The 21,222-nt window shown below is 38.7% G+C and overlaps 1 protein-coding gene across 5 annotated transcripts; it reads right to left on the reverse strand.

The window, feature by feature from the left end:
- Nucleotides 1-3,503: 3,503 nt before the first annotated feature.
- Nucleotides 3,504-20,970, reverse strand: recql (RecQ helicase-like). 5 transcript variants are annotated; one of them, XM_030149965.1, is made up of 16 exons: nucleotides 20,675-20,963; nucleotides 20,349-20,396; nucleotides 19,267-19,506; nucleotides 18,221-18,400; nucleotides 18,024-18,130; nucleotides 16,782-16,980; nucleotides 16,527-16,693; nucleotides 14,738-14,810; nucleotides 14,436-14,584; nucleotides 14,233-14,350; nucleotides 14,008-14,146; nucleotides 12,890-12,981; nucleotides 12,319-12,535; nucleotides 11,237-11,387; nucleotides 7,878-8,026; nucleotides 4,892-4,975 (listed from the first exon to the last, which is right to left on the reverse strand). In XM_030149965.1, exons 2-15 carry the CDS (start codon nucleotides 20,371-20,373, stop codon nucleotides 7,916-7,918), a joined length of 1,968 nt encoding a protein of 655 aa, XP_030005825.1. In that variant the 5' UTR covers nucleotides 20,374-20,396; nucleotides 20,675-20,963; the 3' UTR covers nucleotides 4,892-4,975; nucleotides 7,878-7,915. The 5 variants fall into 5 exon arrangements, with proteins under 5 accessions (XP_030005822.1, XP_030005823.1, XP_030005825.1 ...); XM_030149962.1 differs by lacking the exon at nucleotides 7,878-8,026 and having other exon boundaries at nucleotides 3,504-4,975; nucleotides 20,675-20,970; XM_030149966.1 differs by lacking the exon at nucleotides 4,892-4,975 and having other exon boundaries at nucleotides 7,772-8,029; nucleotides 11,255-11,387; nucleotides 20,675-20,964.
- Between the last annotated feature and the right edge of the window lie 252 nt (nucleotides 20,971-21,222).

Raw genomic sequence — 21,222 nt, forward strand, 5'->3', positions numbered from 1 at the left:
GCAGCAGCCTACGCCTCTCACATCCTCAGCAGAGGCCAAGCAGAGGCCTCCCCCCTCACCCCCACTACCACCACAAGGCGGACCCTTCTACACTGGGCCTGTTTTTCTGCTGAACTCTTGGCTGAAACTCTTAAGCCCCACTTCACTTCCCTCCATCCGCTGTGGAGTCACCACAGAAAAATGTAAATCCATTTTCATGTGACGTTGAGTTTAAGTGTCTGTGAATGAGTGTGTCCACTAATCAGTAAACACATTAAATCATTTATACAAAGAAACAGTGCATCCTGGGTAACTACTGCAGGCTCTGTTTTCACATATAAACTGAGTGTTGTTATCTGTGTTTGTTTTGGGGAAACATCTGAGTAAAGAGCATTAAACAAATACAGAAAATGACAATATGACATTGAATTTAAATGTCAGTGTGTACTTGATGGTAGTCGGTAAAACTCAGTCTGTGATTATGCACTGGCACTGAGAAAGTTAATAGGAAAGTAGATAGATAAGACTAATATCTGCTGTTAATGACATGATATTAAAGAAAAAATAATGCCAATAAATGCAGGAGTCTGGCTTTAATGTTGTTTGATATCAAACACATCTATGGAAATATTGGTTTAACATGCACACATTTCTTTTCTGACAGAAGTGACTTTCATTATTCAGGAGTTTCTTTGTATTATGTCATATAAACAGGAGCCCCAATCCATGTTCTGAATGTATGATTTATTAAAAATTTAATAAAAATTCAACTGTTTGTTCAAGAGGAAAAATTTCAAAATGTGCTGATAGAATAGACCTTGTGCTTTCCATAGACATCTGAGCATGCTCAGTGCACCCCCTGCCGTCTGTGTAATGTAGGGGGAAACACAGAGCAGTGAGGGAGACCAGCTCACTGTAAAAATAAACAGTTTAGGATTTTTTTTATTTTATTTATTTATTTTTTTTACACCATTTTTCTTCTCATTCCTTCTTGTTTTTACTGTTATTTGCAGTGTTGTTGTGATTTTCCTTTTATTTAATTTTTTTTTTTTTTTTTTTTTTTTTTTTTTTTACTGTTTTCACCAAATTTTGACTGTGAAACTCCTTTTTGAAGTTCAAACAGGTGCCAAAAAGCAGCTGGACTGATTGTTTTAAAAAGGAGCTTCAAACTAAAACTACTGGACCAAAATTCAAATACTTGTTGTTCAAGTGTGTTCCAGTTCACAGTTCATGTTCAACATCCTAAATCTCTTATTGACATACATTCTGAGTGCCTTATTTAGTAAAAATCTGTAAAACTTCAATTCCTCTCTATGTCTTTTCTGTTATTCCATCCTGTTTTGACCCTAAAACACACAGTAAAGCAAAACCACTGAAGGAACACAAGCGCATACTCACAGCAACATGGATGTGATCCCACATAAAGCCTCTAAAATCCTTCCCTGTTTAGTCAGAATGGTATATGTTCCCTACTGCCAAAGTTCCTCTGGTTTGGTTTCATTTTCAGAGGGGGACTTTGCTACTGTCCGTATGATTTAATAATGGCTGTGGTGTTTGTAATACTGGTAAATTTACTGCATATTTCAGTGCCATCTGTGCTGGTTCTGGGCCTTTCAGTTTATAGGGGTGTGTTTGCCTCAACTGTCCCCACTGTCTTTAATTAGGCCCGAGCCGAGTAAAGTCGGCGCAGGGCCTATTGAGTCTGCAGTGGGCGCATGGGGACAAAATCGCCACTGTCGCCACTCTCATACATATTCACATTCACGGCACTGAGACCTTTCCGAAGATGTACATGACATGTGCACAAGTCGCATATTTACACCTGCTCAGAATGAATGGGAGTCAATGGGACACGCCCACTCAGGGTCAGTCATGTGGGTGTAAGTACACGACACGTGACCTCTGACCCCATGTGGGGGAACTCGAGAGCTTTCAAATAAGGCCAAATATGTGGTTGCCATAGAAACGGCTATATTGTTCTTGTGCTCAGATTCTTTTTTTTTTTTTTTCTCCTGCGCTTTGAGCTCAATTTTGACCCCCTGAACATTTACGAAAACTCACCAAAGTTTGCCCAAAATTCAGAAATGTGCAAAATTTAATTTACAAATAGGTTTCGTAGATGTCGGTAAAGAAATGTTGCTGCAGCGCCCCCTTGAAAAGTGGAAATGCATTACGTCAATGGGAGCACGTCCAACATAAAGGTTGTCGTAGAGCCACGAAAATCGGTACACAGATTCATCGTGAGGAGACAAACAAAAAATATTATTATGGCCACGCCCCTAAACCAACCGGAAGTCGGCCATATTGGATTGAAATTTCCAAAATGCTGAGTCAGCGTTTTCGCTGACATCGTATTTTAACTATCTCCTCCTTGGCCATTTGGCCAAATGAGCTCAAAATCAGTGTACAGTATCTAGAGAAGTGGGGCATCAAAAGTTAGCCGAATTTTTTGGACTAGTGTCGCCATTTTTGTGTGACGACGTCACAAACTTTGCAAAGTTTCTTTGCGACTTTACCATTACAAAAATAGCTTCAGCTCAGACATACGTACACCGATTTGACTCAAATTAGACTCAGACGTCCATCTCCCAGGTCTACACCCATTTATTAAAATAAATTTAAATTTCGCACTACAGCGCCCCCTACAAATGTACATTTACAAAAATGACATCAGTTCGGAGATACGAACACCGATTTGGCTCAAATTTGAATCAGTTGTTAATCTCCCAGGCCTACACCCATTTATCAAAATAAAATGCCATTTTGCGCAATAGCGCCCCCTACAAATTTACCTTCACGAAAATTGCATCAGTTCGGACATATGAACACCAATTTGGCTCAAATTTGACTCAATGGTACATGTCGCAGGCCTACACCCATTCAATGGAACAAATTAAATTTTGGCTCCATAGCGCCCCCTACAGATTTATTTATACAAAAACTTGTTCAGTTCGGACATACGAACACTGATTTGTCTCAAATTTGAGTCAATTGTCAATCTCCCAGGCCTACACCCATTCATTAGAAGACATTGAAATTTGGTGCTAGAGCACCACCTGCTGAACGATGAGCATACTTCTACTGGACGTGCCCTTGGCGAGGGCCTTTAGATGCCGCTTGCGGCTTTAATATTATCATTATTAATGCTATTATTATACTCACAGTCGTAGTTTTTGCATCATTATTACTCATTGTTTGTTCGTTATACAGAAACTGCAGAAGTCTCACCTTTACCTTTGCATTGACTTTAATGTAAAACCATTTCTCTCTTACCAGAACAATCCACAGTCACTGAAGGAACACTGGCTTTTTCATTTGTCTTAACCATTCTAAGTCAGTATATAATGTTTTGTCCAAATCCCCAGTACATACAGTATATTCTGTTGATTTACCAGCATCTGTGTCTTTGTACTTCTTCCTTATGAAGAACTGTTTAAACCCATTTTAACCCACATCTGTCCTTACTCCAGCCTGATACAAAAACATGTCTGTACCTGCTGAATATCCAGTTTACTGTTCACTGTTTGCAGTTTTGTTTTATTAAATTATTAAGACAATTAAAAATACTCCTAAGCTTGAAATACAAGACACGAGCTATCTACTATAACATTGCCTTTTTTTTTTAGAGAACAGAGAGTTGTGTCCACACGTCACATACTGTTGGAAGTTCAAACACAAGATAATTCTTTAAAACCGAGATGCAGAGACAAAAGTAAGTTAAGGGACATGTGTCCCAGATGTAAAGGCTGATTTAATCATCACAGCCTCAAATTTACATGTTTGGTCATTTCATTCAGTCAAGAACCAAAACAAAAAAAGGAACATCTGAACACCACCATGGATTCTGTTCAGTTTTTTTATCAGGATGCAGTTACACACTAGTGACAGCAGATGACACTACAGGTTAACGGTATGAAAGAGCAGCTTCAGCTTCTTGAATCTGAATCAGTTTGTATTCTACTGATTTAACATAATTATATTTATATTAAAACACCTTCATTATTCACCAGTGATTTTTTTTCAGGTTTTCTCTGAAAGTATTACATACTTGAATCTGTTTTAATTATAGTAGAGGAAACACCACATGATTTATTACTGTGATTAAAGCCTCCTGATGCACAAATGAAAACAAAATTATGAATAATATATTCTGTTTCTGTACTTTGACTTCTCCAAATCTTAAAATACTGGGCCTTCTACAGAAAGTTTGAAGATTAAACTTTAATTAAAGTTTCTAGTTTTTAAGTTTGATACAACATAATTTAAGTTAATCTGTTTTGATGTGAGTCCTGAACATTCAGTGTTTAAAATGCTACCAGTCATGAGACTGGTCATGTGATCAGCGGACCAGCTTCCTCCTGCCACTGACTCGTGTCCACAGACTTCTGGCCGTTTGGCCGATGCTCACCCTGGGGAGCCCGCGGAAGCTCCTCAGTGGTTCAGTCAGACATGCTAAGACTCCAGGCTCTGTGGGCCGCCCCAGGTGCTCATGGGAGATATGGTTTATTCTTCTGAGCTGTTTACTGTAGTAATTCCTAAGGTGACAGAGCTCCTCTGCTGCTGTCTCAGAGATGATAGAGGAATGGGATGGGGAGCTGGACACGGTGCAGGGGGGTTGGTTTCCATCTGGGGAGGGGGACGGCGTAAGGGGATTCCTCCTCTTTTTCTGATGGGTGGAGGGTTTGTGTTTGGAGTATGATTTTAGTGGGCGTGGTGATGTTTTGTCTCCAGTATCCTCTGTCAGGTTAATTTCAACGTGCACCTCAACTCTGTTGTGGGGGGGCATTGGGTTGGCCCCCCCCTCGTCCTCCTCTAGTCTGTTTAGCATCTGTTTCTTGGCTCTCTCTGCCTGGTCAACAGGCTTCAAGTCCTGTTTTCTAGACAGATTCTTCTGTTCTTTAAAGAGTTTCTGTTTGGGTTGTCGAGGACAACCCATGACAGTGGGTTCAAAGGTCATTTCAGCCCCTTCCTCAGTGGCTACAACAGCTGACGTGTCCTGTAACCATGAAAATAAGAATAAGTGACAAACCATGACAAGGTTAAACATGAGAAAATCCATCTGAATGACAAAGAAAATGCAAATGTAAAAACTGAAGATAATTCCAGTCGATCTGAAATGTTCACTTTAGTCATGTTAGTAGTTTCTGATGTCATGACTCATTAGTGGAGTTAGTGACAGCAAGTACTGGTGGACATGAATGTTAAAGCTTAAGCGGTTCTCAGGTTATACCTCACTACTGTCCAATTCAAGCCATCCATGTTCCGAAAAGGACACAAATACGCAGACTTCACCTTTTAGTCTGATTTCAGGCGGAACTCTTTAGAGATAAGAACCACGATATATAATCTGAATCTCAGTGAATGTTACAATGAAACTATAACACGTTTTCCTCTGGTTTCTGGAGACTTAGACTGTGTGATTGCTGTTTTTGTTGATATCTGACTACAACATTTGGTAACGTTGCAAACATCTGAGATGCAGATTTTCCATTAATTCCTTCAGCTGTGGCCGCCTCAGTATTTATGTGAATCAGAGTCTGGACCTGAGACTCAGACTTACAGTAAATGTTTAGCACAAAGTCATCATTTCTTCAGGAGCAAAACAACATACTACACAACAAAACTTGGTCTTATTTCTTAAAGCAATGTCTGTTTCACATCTTGGCAAAGACAACATTTAGTAACATTGTCTATGAAGCCCACATATATAACACAGTACAGATACTATGAACTCACTTCTACTATGTCAGAATACAGCTATAGAGGTGTACAAAATGTTTTAGAACAAAAATCAAACATTATTGGGCTAATGTTCACACTGAATTATGAGCCCAATTATATTATCGTGTGTTGTTCATAGTCAGAACATCAGGTTTGTATTAGTATCTGTTAACATTTATATTTGACAGTGGTTTTGTGCCATTCTTGCATTGACTTAATATTTTTTTTACACCTCTCATGGTACAGTGATTAAAACTAGTGTTGAATATTTGAAGGAAGAAACAGTCACCAAACCAATTCTTGCATTGACTTAATGTTTTTTTTTTACACCTCTCATGGTACAGTGATTGAAACTAGTGTCGAGCATTTGAAGGAAGAAACAGTCACCAAACCAAATATAAAAATGTGAACAGGACAAAGACTGCAAAGTAAACTCCTGATAGCCTTGAGCAGAGACAAGCAGCAGCATTCCACCAAAAAAAACACTGACCCTACAGAATAAGGTACATGTCATTTGTCATGTATTAATGTACACAATGATTTCTATTTCAAACAAAGCCATACATGTAATATTTGGGTTGTGTTTCACTGTTCAATACCTAATATAAGTAAGACCTTTGGTACTGATACCATGTGAGCACAGCAGGACACATGTATCGATACTGTGGCTGTGTAAAGTAAAAAAAAAAAAAAAAAAAGCCCAATGTGAAAAAAGGAAACGATGTTGGTTCCACAACACTGTAGTTTATTTTCCATAGAATGAGTGAACATTTTAACATGTGAAACAGACACTTACTGCTGTACATCATCATATAAAAACATGCACCAGTTTAAGGTAGAAGCTGCTCAATCTGTCGAATCATAATCGCGACTACAGTCAACATGTGCAAAAGGTTGTATCAACACAAAAGGCTGTTGTTTAACCTCCTAAGACCCACTGTCCACATTTGTGGACAAGAGTTTCACAACTTTATACAAAAAAAAAAAAAGAAAAGAAAACTGTCCACCACAAAGGACATTCCATAAAAATTTTTAAAACTGCATCTGAAAAAACTGTTACATCATGATGTTTCCAATATAGGCACTTATTAAATAAAAAACAAAAAAGCTTGTACTTTGTTGACATGTCATGGGTCTTAGGAGGTTAAATGTCTAATGCACCTGTCATAGTCTGTATTCAGTAACACAATGAAAGTAAGCGCATTTTTCAACAGTCAGTAATCCTGATCAATAATCAGTAGTAATCAGTAATTTTTGCTTTTTTCTACATAACCAAGACTCAAGTTGCAACTGCAATATTGCAGACAATCTAAGCCTTTTTAACTTAATTGTGCAGCTCTTACACGAAGCAGATCGAATTAAGTTCTACACAGCGGTCATTATTGGATTGGATGCAACAGTAATGACACAGTGTTTCACCCAAACCACATGGTTCACTGCATTTCTTATGTGACTTTATATGAATATCGATAGCCTCATAACATAATTGCCTAAGTCATACACTATAAGGACAAAAGTATTGGGACATGTTGAATTCAGGTGTTTCTTTTCTAACAGAGGTCTGGGATACAAAACAATAATGACAAATGTATTATAGTTATAGTTAAATGTAATATAGTTTTATATTGTGATAAATATCACACTGATTATTAATGTTAATGTTCATATCTCAAATCAGCATGAAGAGAACATCTTATGAGCTGTATCCATGATGTGCCCAATATTTTTGTCCATATAGTTTATAAGCAGCAATATTTCTATAAAGTTTAATAGGAGATTTTTCTTCCTAAGTGAGATGTGAAGAAAGTAGATGGTTAGTTGTAGTAAAAACATTATTTACAGTCAGAACAAAAAAAAACCCATCTCTGAGGCATTTTGAAAGCAAAGACAACAATTTAAACAAAACTAACCAATGCAATGATAAGTATGCCAATATAAAACTACATTATGGCATTTGTCCTTATTGTTTTGTATCCCAGATCTGTTTGAAAAGAAACACCTGAATTCAACGTGTCCCAATATTTCTGTCCATATAGTGTATTACTTAGGCAATTATGAGGCTAACGTTATGTTTGTCAGTGTGTTTGGATCCACCCTCTACCAGTGACACCAATGTGAACAGACCAAAGGCCCTGAAAAAAACAAGCAGTGATGAAAGAAAAGAAGCAGGACTGTACTTAGTTATCTTGTCTCCTGTGCTTGGGGGGGAGGGGGGCTAGGGGAGGTCTCTCTTGACTTTCTTGGACACAGGGACATCTCCAGCACTTTGACCTGACCTCTTGTCCCCTTTGGACCTGGCCTTGTCACTGGCAGTAGAGACTTTCACCTGCAGGTCATTAACAAACACAGGCCGTAAACACCTACATGAATGGACAGGACAGAACAGGACACACTCCTCCATCCTCACCAAGGCCTGTGTGTTTGCATCACATGTGCTCCATCATTCCACAAGTTTTATAATGGATTTACTACTGGAACCAGGAGCGACTTTCTTCTCTATTTGGCATAAGGTTGAAGGGATGAGACTTTGGTGGCCAAAGGTCAAAGGTTAAGGTCTCTGTGTCGTCATATCACATAGTTTGGCCATAACTGAAGGTGATAAAAATGAACACATCTTTATTTATGTTTCATGCTTCTCATGTTCATACATTTACTGTATTGACTAGACACTGACGTTATAGTGAAGGTGTAACTTATGTAAAATGGTCCGATGTTGTATTGACTATAAAAAGATAATTTCAGTGTTGTCGTTGCAAAACCTTTACTTTATATTCAAACACATTACCCTTGTTCTCTGCTGCAGCCGTAGCCTGGTTACAAAGTCAAACATAGGTGAGGCAGATGTGTGTTCTAGGCATAATTAATCTATCGACTGTATCAGTATTCATCAGGTCAAAATGTAATGTCCACCGTGAGACCTTAGTCTTAAAGTTTTCAGACACAGATCATGTTCATCATGTCTAAGGATGTAACGATATGAAAATTTCATATCACGGTTATTGTGACCAAAATTATCACTCTTATCATTGTTATCACGGTATTGTTGAAATTGTGCTCAAAATGTTCAAAAAGTACTTATACACACACTGAAATAATTTAACCAAGTTGTATTTTAAAAAAAAAAAAACCAAAACAAAACAAAACAAAAAAACTAATAAAATAATTGCTACAATGTACCTTCTGTTGGCAGAAACATTCAAATATTAACCCTTAGTGGTCTGAGCCTATTTTGGCTGTTTTTCAGTACTTTTGATTTTGCCTTTATATACTATATAAACAAATGTTTATTATACCCATGTTTGGTATCTTTTTTTTTCAGCACAACTTCATCTATATCATCTGTCTATTATTTTTTTCCCACTTTAACCTACTATATCAAAACAAAAGGACAAACAACACAAAAAATATATAAAATCCGATTTGAAAAATGTATATACTTTATTGCATAAATAACACAAAGACGCTTAACGAACCTTTTCAAAGACTTTAAAAGTGAATATTGGTTCTACATATCAGGAATGTAAAATCAAACTTGCAATAAATTAAAACTATATTCAAATATTTGACATAAAAGCATATCTTTAAATAGGCATTTTCTCCGGAAAAGTGCAGTAATCAAACACAATTACCATGATAATTAAAATTTTAACGGTAATACTAACCGTTGGCAATTTTACTGCTGTTTATTGTTTTAACGGTAATCGTTCCATCCCTAATCATGTCATTATTAAATATACCAGTGTTAGGAAACCAAGCAGACGTCAGTTCACAGAGGAAAAGCTGGAGTTCATCTGGTTATCTGTTCATCTGACTTTACAGTATTTTGTCTGACTAGATTCTTGATGGGAGGAGACGCTGTTTCTGGGATTTCTGCACATTCTGTAGTTCCATTTTCACGGTCACGTTAATAATGATTTGTCATAAATGTGTAAAATGGAATGATCATATGGGTTTGCGCTAAAGCCATCAGATTGAAAAATTTCCACTTCTTTTCTAAGAAATTACCACCACTGCTATTTTGGCTCCAAGGACACAGCTGTGGAAGGAGTGATATCTATCGTATGTATGTATGCATTTTTATTCTGCTTTAGGACATTTAATAATTCTAATGTTTTATCATTTAAAACATTAGAATTTAAATGTATTAACTGCATCTTTTTCACAGCTTTGTCAATGAAGTAACATTAGAAGGATTATGAAGTGTATTCGTTCATGCAGAGCAATGGAAACTACATCTAGAATGAATCAGGTTAGAATATCCAAAGCACAGTAGGAGAGGACTTCTCTCACATTATAATCAACAGTTCTGTCTTTGGCCTCGGCCTGAGTAAACATCAGACTTACCTCTGTCAATAATATGATGCATTTCGATCATTTGTTCAAATATTTGACAGATACAGAAGAACCAAACATGGAACACTCATGGGAAAAATGTGTTAAAGAAAAATTACAACAAGAAGGAGGAAAAAACATTAATATTTCACTTTCATAAACACAGGAAACATGTTTAGTAGAAGCTTAAACAAAAAGAGAAAGAAAAAGATATTGCAAATGATTTTGTCACAAACTGTTTCAAAATCAGCCCATTGGTAGGGTTATCTTTAAAACTTTCACACTAGAAATGCTTGGCATTAAAAGAATATATAATCTCCTGTACTAGAAAACTTACATTACTTCATATGTTAGAACTTCATCTTAGTGTTATAGAACTACTACACCTATGCTGAATGTGTTAGAATCATACAGCATCTTAGAATCCTACCACATTCAATATAAGTGTAATAGTTATGTAAACACTAAAACGAAGTACTGACATATGGAGTAAAAGAAATTTTAGAAATTTTCAATTACACTCCCAAAAATTGGGCTTTGGCTAAAGATTCAACATCACTCTGACAGTCAGACTGGTTCAGCATCTGCAGTGATATGGACACTGTACTGGTCTGATGTGGACAAGGAGCTGAGCCAGGACACGCTGGAGGGATTATACGTCTCAGCCTAGTAACACCTCTAATCCCCCCAGTTCATTACACAAAATGAGATTCTCTGTGATAAGGCGTGTCTCAGACTTCAGCTTTGTCTTTAATAGTTATGGTATATGTTCATTAGTGTCAAAAACATCATCAAGATTAAAAGTCAAATGTTCGAAGATAATGACCTAAATAATAAGAATATTATAAAGCCAAAAAAAAGCTGGTTAGTGTGATTTCCCATTATTACACAGACCTGAAAATGCTTTTTCCACTTTTAAAGTAAGATTGAATTTAAACTGAGGTTTTCTGTTCCATGTTTTCTGTTACCGAGCCATAAGTGAAGAGGGACTTTAAAAGCTCACACATACGTCTTTAAACTGATTTGAGACCATGAGGAGCATTTTTATTGTGCATTCACTGATCAATTTGAGCTCTGACACACTCTTAAAACTCTTTTCTTCATTACAGTGGGTGAGTTTCAGGATAAGAAGGTGAACATAGAAATTAAAGCCAGCAGATGATTGGCTTTAGTCAGTTGTTCTAGGTGGATATTTTTTACTGACCTCTGATGATGATGATGATGATGATGATGATGATGTCTGTGCTGTTCTTATCTTCATGCTGAGAGTGTGAGTCTGGTTTTTCAACAGAGGAGCTTTCCGTCCTGGCTTCAGGTAGAAGTAGGTGGTGTACGGAGTGAAGCTGAAATCCTCTCTGAGATCACCAGAAAAACCACACAGAAGTCACACCATCATATTTACAGGTGCTACCAGATTTTATTATTGATGACAAAAAACAACCAGCACGAATAAAACAAAACCATAGAATTCTTCATTTACCTGAATGCATCTTACATCTAGTTGCTGAGGAAAATTTGTAATTTCCTACTTTTCATGTTGATACTGGATTAAATATTTTACGGCAATGGCTACTGCCACAGTACTGTGGCATGAAATATCAGTTTGTCTATTGCCACAGAGCCAATCAAATGATCCAAATTCTTCACTCTGAACGTTGTCCCAGTGGCTGATTTATATTCACCAAAAACCCCGGCAAATTCCTCATATGAGGCAAACAGTCACCACGTTTCATGTTGTTTGCCTGCATGCTGAAACTGAAAGTGTGAACAGGTGCACAAACCTTCCTGTAACTGGTAGCCTTTTCCTGTAACCAGAGAGGCACATGCCACGGCATATGTGATGCCAACTGTCATAGTACTGTGGCAGCAGAGTGACAGGTTCCCAGTCTACACACGATATAATGAGGGTGCTGATCGGCTCTGTGGTAATAGACAAATGACAAAGTAGTCCCACAGTACTGTGGCAATAGCCACTTTGATATTTTTTTCTAAACAAGTATGTTATTATCCTGCATCATCCATGTAAATGTCATGTTTTTCAAGACCATCTACATTTAACACTGAGTTTTAGGTCAAATCTGCAGTAACTTCAATCCTTATGAAGGCCAAAAGTTATACATAATTAAGGAAGAGGCTCCAATGATCGACAGGACATTCAGAGCTCCTGTTTACAGAAAATAAATGTTTTTCTATTAACTATGGATACAAATGAATATGAATAAGTTTGTGAAAGGCCGACCCGGTTATACTCAACAGGCAGACTGATACTGACGTGGAATGCGGTACCTGAGATATCCCTGCTGTAGCAGATGAACGATCACAGCTTCAGCCTGGAGTCGAGACAGCGTCGTGGTCTGGATCATCTTCCTGACTTTTGACGGGCCTTTCCCCATCCAGGATTCCACCACCTTTAGAGGAGTCATCTTTTCATCCATGGATGCTGCCATTTCCAAGATCTGCAATACTTGCCTGGCATGTTTCGTTATGTCGATGGTGGTGTAGTCTGGGGGGGTCAGAGGTCACATTTTCAACATCAGCATTTTCCGGTTACTTTACTTTATTACTTATGCAGTTAACATTTCTGCATAGTTAAAGAAGTCTATAATTAGATCTGTTGATTTCACAGCCCATAATATACATATTATGTGTCACTGATCATTATTCAGCTATGATTCCCCTCTTAATTTAACTTAATGTTATACATAGTTGACATATATACTTTACATTTGCTTTGATTGGGGGTTAATAATACATTTTCTTTGATTTGTGGTGAAAATATACACATTTCTAGTTCACACAGACTTTAAGAATCCTCAACTCAAAGTCCAACATAAAAACATGATTCCAAATATCCCACCTTTTTTGTGATGGCAGTTATCACACATCTGGCAGCATTCTTCACCATCCCACACCTCATCAAAGTGAACAGCCATGACAGAACGTCGGCACCTTCACAGTGAACACCACAGTCATGAAACAGTTAAGTACAGGTTTGTACAGACTGGAAGAGTCCAGCAGTCAAACACATTTATCACCAGCCACAATTTAAATACAGACTGAATAGTGATGACAAAGCCAGTAAAAGTACAAGAAGACCCTTCACTACGCCCCTCCCTGTCTACTGTCCGGTCCTATGTGATTAAACAGGGCATCAGAAGTCAAGCTCTCAAAGCTGTGGAGCTGAGCCAAAAAACCAAGGGCTAAATTGAATTGGTTCATCTACGTTCCTATGGGTAGTGGCACAACAGAATAATATCGCAAATACAAGCAACAGAAATGAGTTTCCTCTGCAGGGTAGAGTTCATCCATAATACAAGCAGTTCTAGAGTACTAAGTCACTGCTCCGTCAGTCAGTCATGGTCAGAGACATGTTGCCTCCGTCATGTTCCAGCTCCAGTAGTGACGCAGACTCATTGCATTATCCAATTACCTGAGCTGTGATGGACTGGTCACTGACTCCATGCTGCAGACACCAGTCAAAGATGACACATTATTGACCAGTGCTGGGTCACGTCTCTAGGACAACGGAGGAGTGCAAAGCTTATGACTGCACAAACAGCCGCAAACACATGCTTTCTACTAAGGCACTGACTGCTGGTTGTTTACTCGCACTCGATCACGCAGAAACAGTGATAGTACATCACTTATAGCCAGCAATGGCTGTTCCCCATATGTTCTGCCCCCGCCCATAATTCATGTAACGAAAAGGTCCAGTGTGGTGCATTTATGATGATTTTTTTACTGAATTTGTGCCTCTCTTGCTTATAAGTAATACACAAAGCACAACTATTGGTCATAAGTATGACCAGTACAGGTAGAGTTTAAGCGAACCAAACTCACTCATGTTTTCCTTGGGTAGTTTTTCCTATTGTTCACTTTCTTCCAGTGCGTAGTTTAGAGCTAATTTGCAAAGCCAGATTAGTTTTTCCCACATCTGTAACCCTGACAGATTGATTACCACAGACTGTGTCCTACCGGTCCACATTCTGGCAGTAGTCCACCATCTGGAGCAGCTTCTTTTGACCAACGTTCTCCATCACCACCATGGTGCTGATCCGGAAAATATCAGCAAAGCCAAAGTAGAGAATGCAGTCTGCAGGACGGTCATCTCGCCCTGTAGACAAGAAGCAGATATTTTTACAAAAATATCCAACCAATAGAAACAGTTATGTTGTCCTAAAATGGTGCCATATGGTCGACCTGCTCGCCCGCTCTCTTGGTAGTAGTTTTCGATGGACTTGCTGATGGTGTGGTGGATGACAAACCTAACGTCAGGTTTGTCGATGCCCATACCAAAGGCCACCGTAGCAACCACCACCTGCAGGGTAACCCACAGACATGTTTATTTCAGCAGGATCAGAACCAACACACCCACTGTGCCAGTCTGTGTCACAGCTTAACACCTGGATTTTGTTGGTGGTCCATTTACGGTGAATCCTGGACTTGCTTTCAGGGTCCATGTTGGCGTGGTACGGATATGCCACAACCTCCATCTTCTGGAGCTCAGATGACACCAACTCAGCGTCTTTTTGAGAGAACACATATACAATCCCTGTGGCGCATGCACACAAACACAAACAGGGGAATAAGCAGATTGAGTATCTACAGTCCATGGAGTCCATTTAGTCACATCAGCATATTGGTCCTAATTTAGGGCATTTAATTTGATTTTGTTTCATGTAATTATACTTATGAACCACAGTACCTGACTGGTCCTTGTATTTGTTCTTGATCAGGGAAGCAATGTCATTTAATGATGTGTCATTTTTAATACGAACCTGTGAAAAAAAAAAATAGTTTCAGTTAACTGTGCTGCCCAGTAACCGATCCAATAATGTCTGATGTCTTCTGCAGATTCCTTGTCAATAGGAATGAACATCCAACCACATAGTAATTCAGGAGTTTTTAAATTTGTATTAGGATCCATGTAGCTCTGTTAAACTGACCCCATTACAACTGTAGGCTTTTTCTTCACATTTTGACTTAAGTGTCATGCAGTACATATTCAGTGATATTTGGTGAGGTTCGTGGCTCGTGAGGCACTGACTCTTTCAGTGTCAGATCTACAAAATTACGAACCCAAAAGAGTATTGTTACAGCTGGCTCATGAGCCGAACATAATGATGGACACACGATCACAATTAACTGGTAAACTAAGGTGTACTGAAACAATAGCAAACTGGATCAAACCAAAACGAAGACCAAACATCTTAATACAAGCACATAAGTGTGCTGCTGAAGCTGGTGGCCTGTAAAACCGGAACAGAGAGAGAGTGAAACGAAGGGCCTGGTTATATAGTCCCTGCTGTCAAGCTGGCACATGTGGACTGACAGGAACCAAACAAGAAGCTTTCAAAATAAAGCTGGATGTAACAGTATGTTATTCACCATTTGATTGGCAACAGTTAACAGGTTATGTTTCACATCTCATATCAGCATTATTTACACATACATATGTGACGCAAATTTCATTGAAGGTCAAAATTAAATTTTCAATCAAATTATGTTGCATATGTAATCTTCCATTTTGAGATTAAGGCAAGAAGGAAAAAGAAACAAACTGCTGTACTAGATTTGTAGCAAGAGGACTCTGCAGGCTCACAAGCGCCCTCTACCATGAGGCAGGAGTACTAGTTGCCTCACCAAGTGCCTTTTTTATGCAGTTTTATGATTGATCTGCTAGACTGAACTGGTTACACACATACATTTTATACATTTTCCAGACTATGGAACGTCAGGACATATAATCAAAGTGTTTGAAATCCTTTTATTAGTTATATACAAAGAGAGACCAACACACTCTAATTGCATGGGATGCCAGCCCAAAAATATGGGCTTCTGTAAACTTGTACTAAAAATATCAAGTCACCATTACTTCCCAAAGTCATTCTGGTCTCATCTGTTTTATTTGGAACCTCTGATAAATGTCCTGGTGTTCCATCTTTACAGTTTTCCTGCATCAGTTTGATCTCAGGGTAAATAGAAGGTGCTGATGTCAGGTCAGTGTCACAGCTCAGTAAGAAGCCAAATCAGACTTTCAGAGTCTCTGTTTATTTAATAAAACACACATGGTTAAGGTTCCACTAACAGAACAGTAAAATCACTTTGGTGAGTAATGCTTAATGGAGTTTACAGTTTCATTGAGTCAATGCCTTAGTGCAGCATTAGCTCAGCCATGACCACTGGCCCCTGTTGTCAAACATAGTCACTTCCAAAAAGGGTTGCTGTGCTTGAAAATTGTGTTTGTTACGGATACGACTGCGCTACCTGATCAACAAAAGAGCTAAACTATTGAAAAGCTATTTGATTTGGAAACAGTGATGTTACCATTGCATTACTGAGAAAAGTAATTAAATCGATAACACTGTTAACACTGCTAAAAGTTATAGGATGAATATAATCTGTATAGATGTGCAGTAACACCTGCCCCTTCATTGTGTTAACAGGTGTATACATGCGGTGTAGTGGCTGTGGCGTGTCGCTGGCGTGCTTACCTCATAGTAGAGGTTGGTTCTGTTAAAGGAGGCGGTGAGTGTTACCGGCTGCGACACACACAGGATCTTCTCACAGTCTTTGAGGACGCTGCTGGTTGCTGTGGCTGTCAGACCAACTAGAGGCACTTTGGGAAACTGCCTCTTCAGGATGCCCAGCAGCTTATAATCTGCACACACAGTCATACACACCTTTGGAACTCCTGACTCTACTGTATCGAGCAGAGACAGGCTACTGTTCACTATGTGACCTCTGACCTGGTCTGAAATCGTGTCCCCATTGGCTGCAGCAGTGCACTTCATCCACAGCAATCCGACTCATCAGGTTGGCCTTGTACGCTTTCTCCAGACGAGACATCAACAGCTTGCTCTTGGCGATTTTTTCAGGAGTAACGTAGACCAGCTTAAAAGGACACTTGGCATCTGTCATTCCAGCCATGACTGTCTTAGCATGTTCCTATAAGTACAAAAATTAAACAAGAACTTATAGAAAGAACATCTGGACAGACAATCACCTATGGAGCTGAAATACCAGACCTCATGTCATTCCAAGCACTTCATTCTGTCTTATGGACAAGACACCAAGAGCCAACTGGACAGTGCCTGTGTGTTTAAATTGCTGTGACCTCAACTGAAATTGCATTTTAAAAAATGACAAACTTTTCTGTTATGACTAAATTATTGTTTGTTCTAATTCACTGTTATGATCTCTCTTTTAAACCTGTATTCTTTCATGGCGTGTTGGCCAGGTCGCCCTCGATCTCAGTGATACTGTATCGGGTTAAATAAAGGTTTAATTAAAAAAAATTACAAAAATGGAAAATAAATCAAATTAATCACTCAGCTTCTTGAATACAATGATTGACAGACATTTGAAGTTCTACATCACTTTTACTGCACCAGATAAACTGTTTGTGTCAAATTTTGTTGTGAATTTTGATTTATTAGCTTCGGTCAGTGTGGAAAAGCAGTGGAGACAAACAGAAATGAAACAGGGAAGATAAAAGAAAGACAAAGGAGACAACAATGATAGAGAAAATGAAGAACTATAAAGTGAAGACATATAGTCAAGAATTGTCTGTTCACTGTTTCAGACCTGATGTGCTGTTGACTGTTCAAGTACACATCTTCTTCACTAAACAAATCCGTTAGGCGTGTATCAGTAAATAGCAACATAATTTAATACTGATGACAGCAATTGCACAGTTAATTGTGATAAATGTTCATCTCAGTCCTTGGGCACTGATGTTTTCCACTGCATCTGTGTGTTTGTTTGGAACATTTGATTGATGAAGTCGAATGAGAATTTTGAATTTCTACATATACTATATGTAAATACATCCATAGATAAATATATACATACATAAATATAAACACATACAGACAGATACATTTGTAAATACATACATAAATGCATATTTAAATACATACATTTGTAATGCATATGTAAGTACATACATACGTAGTTGTTTTGAATGCATATGTTTTGGTGCTGTGTACCTTGCTACTAGAGGCGTTGAGCATCACTGCTGAGACGTTGATGGACTTCAGGGACATGATCTGGTCCTCCATCAAGGACACCAGGGGACTGATGACCAGTGTAAAACCTAAACCCACATAAACACATAGAGCAGCTGATCAGGGTTTATAGGCTCACAAGAAAAACAGAATGAATTGTGAGAACAGACACAGCATACCCTTTGAGCAAACAGCAGGAAGTTGGTAGCAAAGGCTTTTTCCCCGTCCTGTTGGCATCACCAGAAACAGATCCCGGCCTGACAGAGTGAGGTTGATGGCCCTGAGCTGCAGTGGCCTGAACTTACACAGACGGAAGGACTCCTTAAGATGCTCATCCACATCTTTGGACCATGGAAAATCTGGGAAGAATCAACATAGGATAATATATATATACACACACACACACACACACACAACACCAACCTATAATGTTTATTCACATTATTCTCAAGAAGCCACATCTCCAGTCACTCAGTAGAAACATCACTTTCCGTTAAAGAACTTGTTTATCTACTTTTACATCAGTACAACTTTGAACAGGTGTTACTGTGCTTGATTGGCCAGAAAACTCACCTGACTTGAACCTCATAGAGAATCTATGGAGTATTGTCAACAGGAAGATGAGAGACACCAGATCCAACAATGTGGATGACCTGAAGGACACTATCAAAGCAACCTGGGCTTCCATTCCACCTGAGCAGTGCCACAGGCTGATCACCTCCATGCCACGCCACACTGATGCAGTAATTCATGTAAAACGAGGCCCAACCAAGTCTTGAGTTCATAGAAATGAACAAACTTTTCAGAAGCCTGACATTTCTGTTTAAAATATCCTTTTTTATTGATTTTATGCAATATTCTAATTGTCTAAGACACTGAATTTTGGGTTTGCATTATCTGTAAGCCATAGTCATCAAAATTTCAAGAAATAAGGCTTGAGATATTTTACTCTATGTCTAATGAGTCTATATAATATATGGGTTTCACTCTCTGAAATGAGTGACAAAAAATATTGAACTTTCTCATGATATTCTAATTTTTTTAGATGTACCTGTATATTCTGAAATTGTCTTCAGGTTTGTGTATTCTATGACTCACTAATGCAACAGACTTTTTTCAGAATCATGACAACCAGACCTCACACGTAAAAAACTAAGCATAGAAAGTGGCTTTGTGGAATAAACAATGTAAAAGTTACTGAATGTGGCCGATGCTTGCACAGTACCTGCTCCATCATAGCGCTGTATCTCCTGTTTGGTCATTACTGGACCTCCAGACAGCTTTGAAGAAGACGAGGGTGAAGACAATGATGAGGACGGTTGTGCAGCATTACAAGTCTCCTCCACTTGCTCCAGAAGTGCATTCTTTCGGCGTGTTAGTTGGGCCTGCTTCTCCAGGAGTTCTGAGATCTGCAGCTCCACCAGCTCCAGCTCAGCCTCTACCGAGTCCAACTCTGCCTGCACATCTACATACAAGCAAACAGACTGAGTGATACCGAGGAGAAAGATCCACTCATAGGCTGCTTTAGTGAGTTGTCAAATATCAACTCTTTTCTTCATACCTCTCTACAAGAGTTAAAGGAAAGGTGTAGAGCACGGTAGTGAGACCACTGATGTTTGACAGTTTAAAGAGGACTGCACTACTGAAAAGACAGGAGGCAAAGATGGGGATGTAGGTGGAGACATGTCCAGAGAAGGGATAGTGAATACATTAATAGAAGGACGATGATGTTCTCTACCAGGCAGGAGGCAAAGTGGAAGAACAAAGAGGAGATTTATGAAAGTAGAAGATGTAGGAGACAGGGTCAGATGGAAGCAGATGATCTGACGTGGACACTCCTAAAGGGAGCAGCTGAAAGTAGCAGTAGTACTGGTAGTAGTAGTAGTAGTAGTAGTAGTAATTAAGAAGAATAGCTTCAGTTCTTGTGGTATACACTGCCAGTTCATTCATTCAAAGTTCCATTTTAATCTGCTGGTGTGTTTTTTTTCTGAACAGCCCTGTGATGCTCCCAGCAGAGTTGTGATGGTGTAAACAGGGAGGACACTCAGTCTCACACCTGAACAGGCACTAATGCTCTGAGACTAATGATGCCACAGTGCCTCCCTCCTGTCCCTGTGGAACTCCCACAAATACTGCATGTTTTTAACAACTACCCTGTGTTAACTGGCAATACGAACACAGCTGTGGCACCTGACGAAATATTCAGTCCGTTTTTGTCGCACAGAATCCATATTTATATTTTAAAAACGACAAAATAACCTAAAGTAGAATCAAATAAACATGTAACATGAGAGAGGACAGACTTGCCATTTGCTCCATCACCACAGTCCATGATGTCAGTGTTAACGGAAGTCACTGAAAGAAAAATTATATATTAGAGACTTTAAGAGAGTGGAATACATAATACAGAATTGGGCTTGGTCAATCATTTGTAGCCATTCAGTATTAATTGGTAAGACTGCATCAGTATTTCTTAGGTGTTGTAGCAGATAGTAGCTATGCACAAAGCTAATCAATGATTAAGATGAACTCGTGTAACTAACTTAGTTTAGCTAAGTGCTAACTAAAAGAGTCTTTCAGAAAGACTCTTTTCTATGAAGCATAACGAGGTGATTAAAATTGTAAAGAACCACCTGCCAACTCCGTCTAGTACCTTCCCGTCTTGTTGCTGGATCGAAGCTACTGGGACACAGATCCGTAACTAGTCATAAATTCATTATCTCGCTCCTCTTCACTGTTGCTACAGACTCGGCGCCGGGAAACAAACCACTACTGTGTTATTACTGCCTCAGAGTAGGTCTGCCAGGCTGAACGGACGGACACTTGATACTTCACAGTTGCTCCACCTTTTACACAATGGATCGTAATTACTGTATGTAGAAAATAAACATTGTTTAATATTTATCTAATTTCATCTTATCGAGGGCTCTCCAGTTCATGACACATTTAAAACTCTTTTCTTTATGACTGCACCAGAGCCACCTGACAGCGTAAACTCGGGAAATAAAATCTCAATACAACTGGTTAAGTACTGTGATGCATTTACGAGACAAAGAAAGAAAGGGATAAATTGGGTGTTGCATTAGAACTGCTTCTGCCTTTTAAATAAATGTACTTGTCATCTTTTATACACTAAACGTGTCATTTTCTCATAGAGCATACAGTTTTGTTACAAAATTAT

Source organism: Sphaeramia orbicularis, chromosome 12, assembly GCF_902148855.1.
Source record: "Sphaeramia orbicularis chromosome 12, fSphaOr1.1, whole genome shotgun sequence".
Lineage (NCBI taxonomy): Eukaryota > Metazoa > Chordata > Actinopteri > Kurtiformes > Apogonidae > Sphaeramia > Sphaeramia orbicularis.

What these genes read in the sequence shown, in the direction of transcription:
- recql (XM_030149962.1), bottom strand. Translation starts at nt 20,373, where the DNA reads ATGGACTGTGGTGATGGAGCAAATG. An exon ending in TACTGCCAGAATGTGGACCG is followed by an intron (nt 12,982 to 14,007) that starts GTAGGACACAGT and finishes TTCACTGTGAAG; the next exon opens with GTGCCGACGTTCTGTCATGG. An exon ending in CATCATCATCATCATCAGAG is followed by an intron (nt 4,976 to 11,236) that starts GTCAGTAAAAAA and finishes TCATGGTTACAG; the next exon opens with GACACGTCAGCTGTTGTAGC.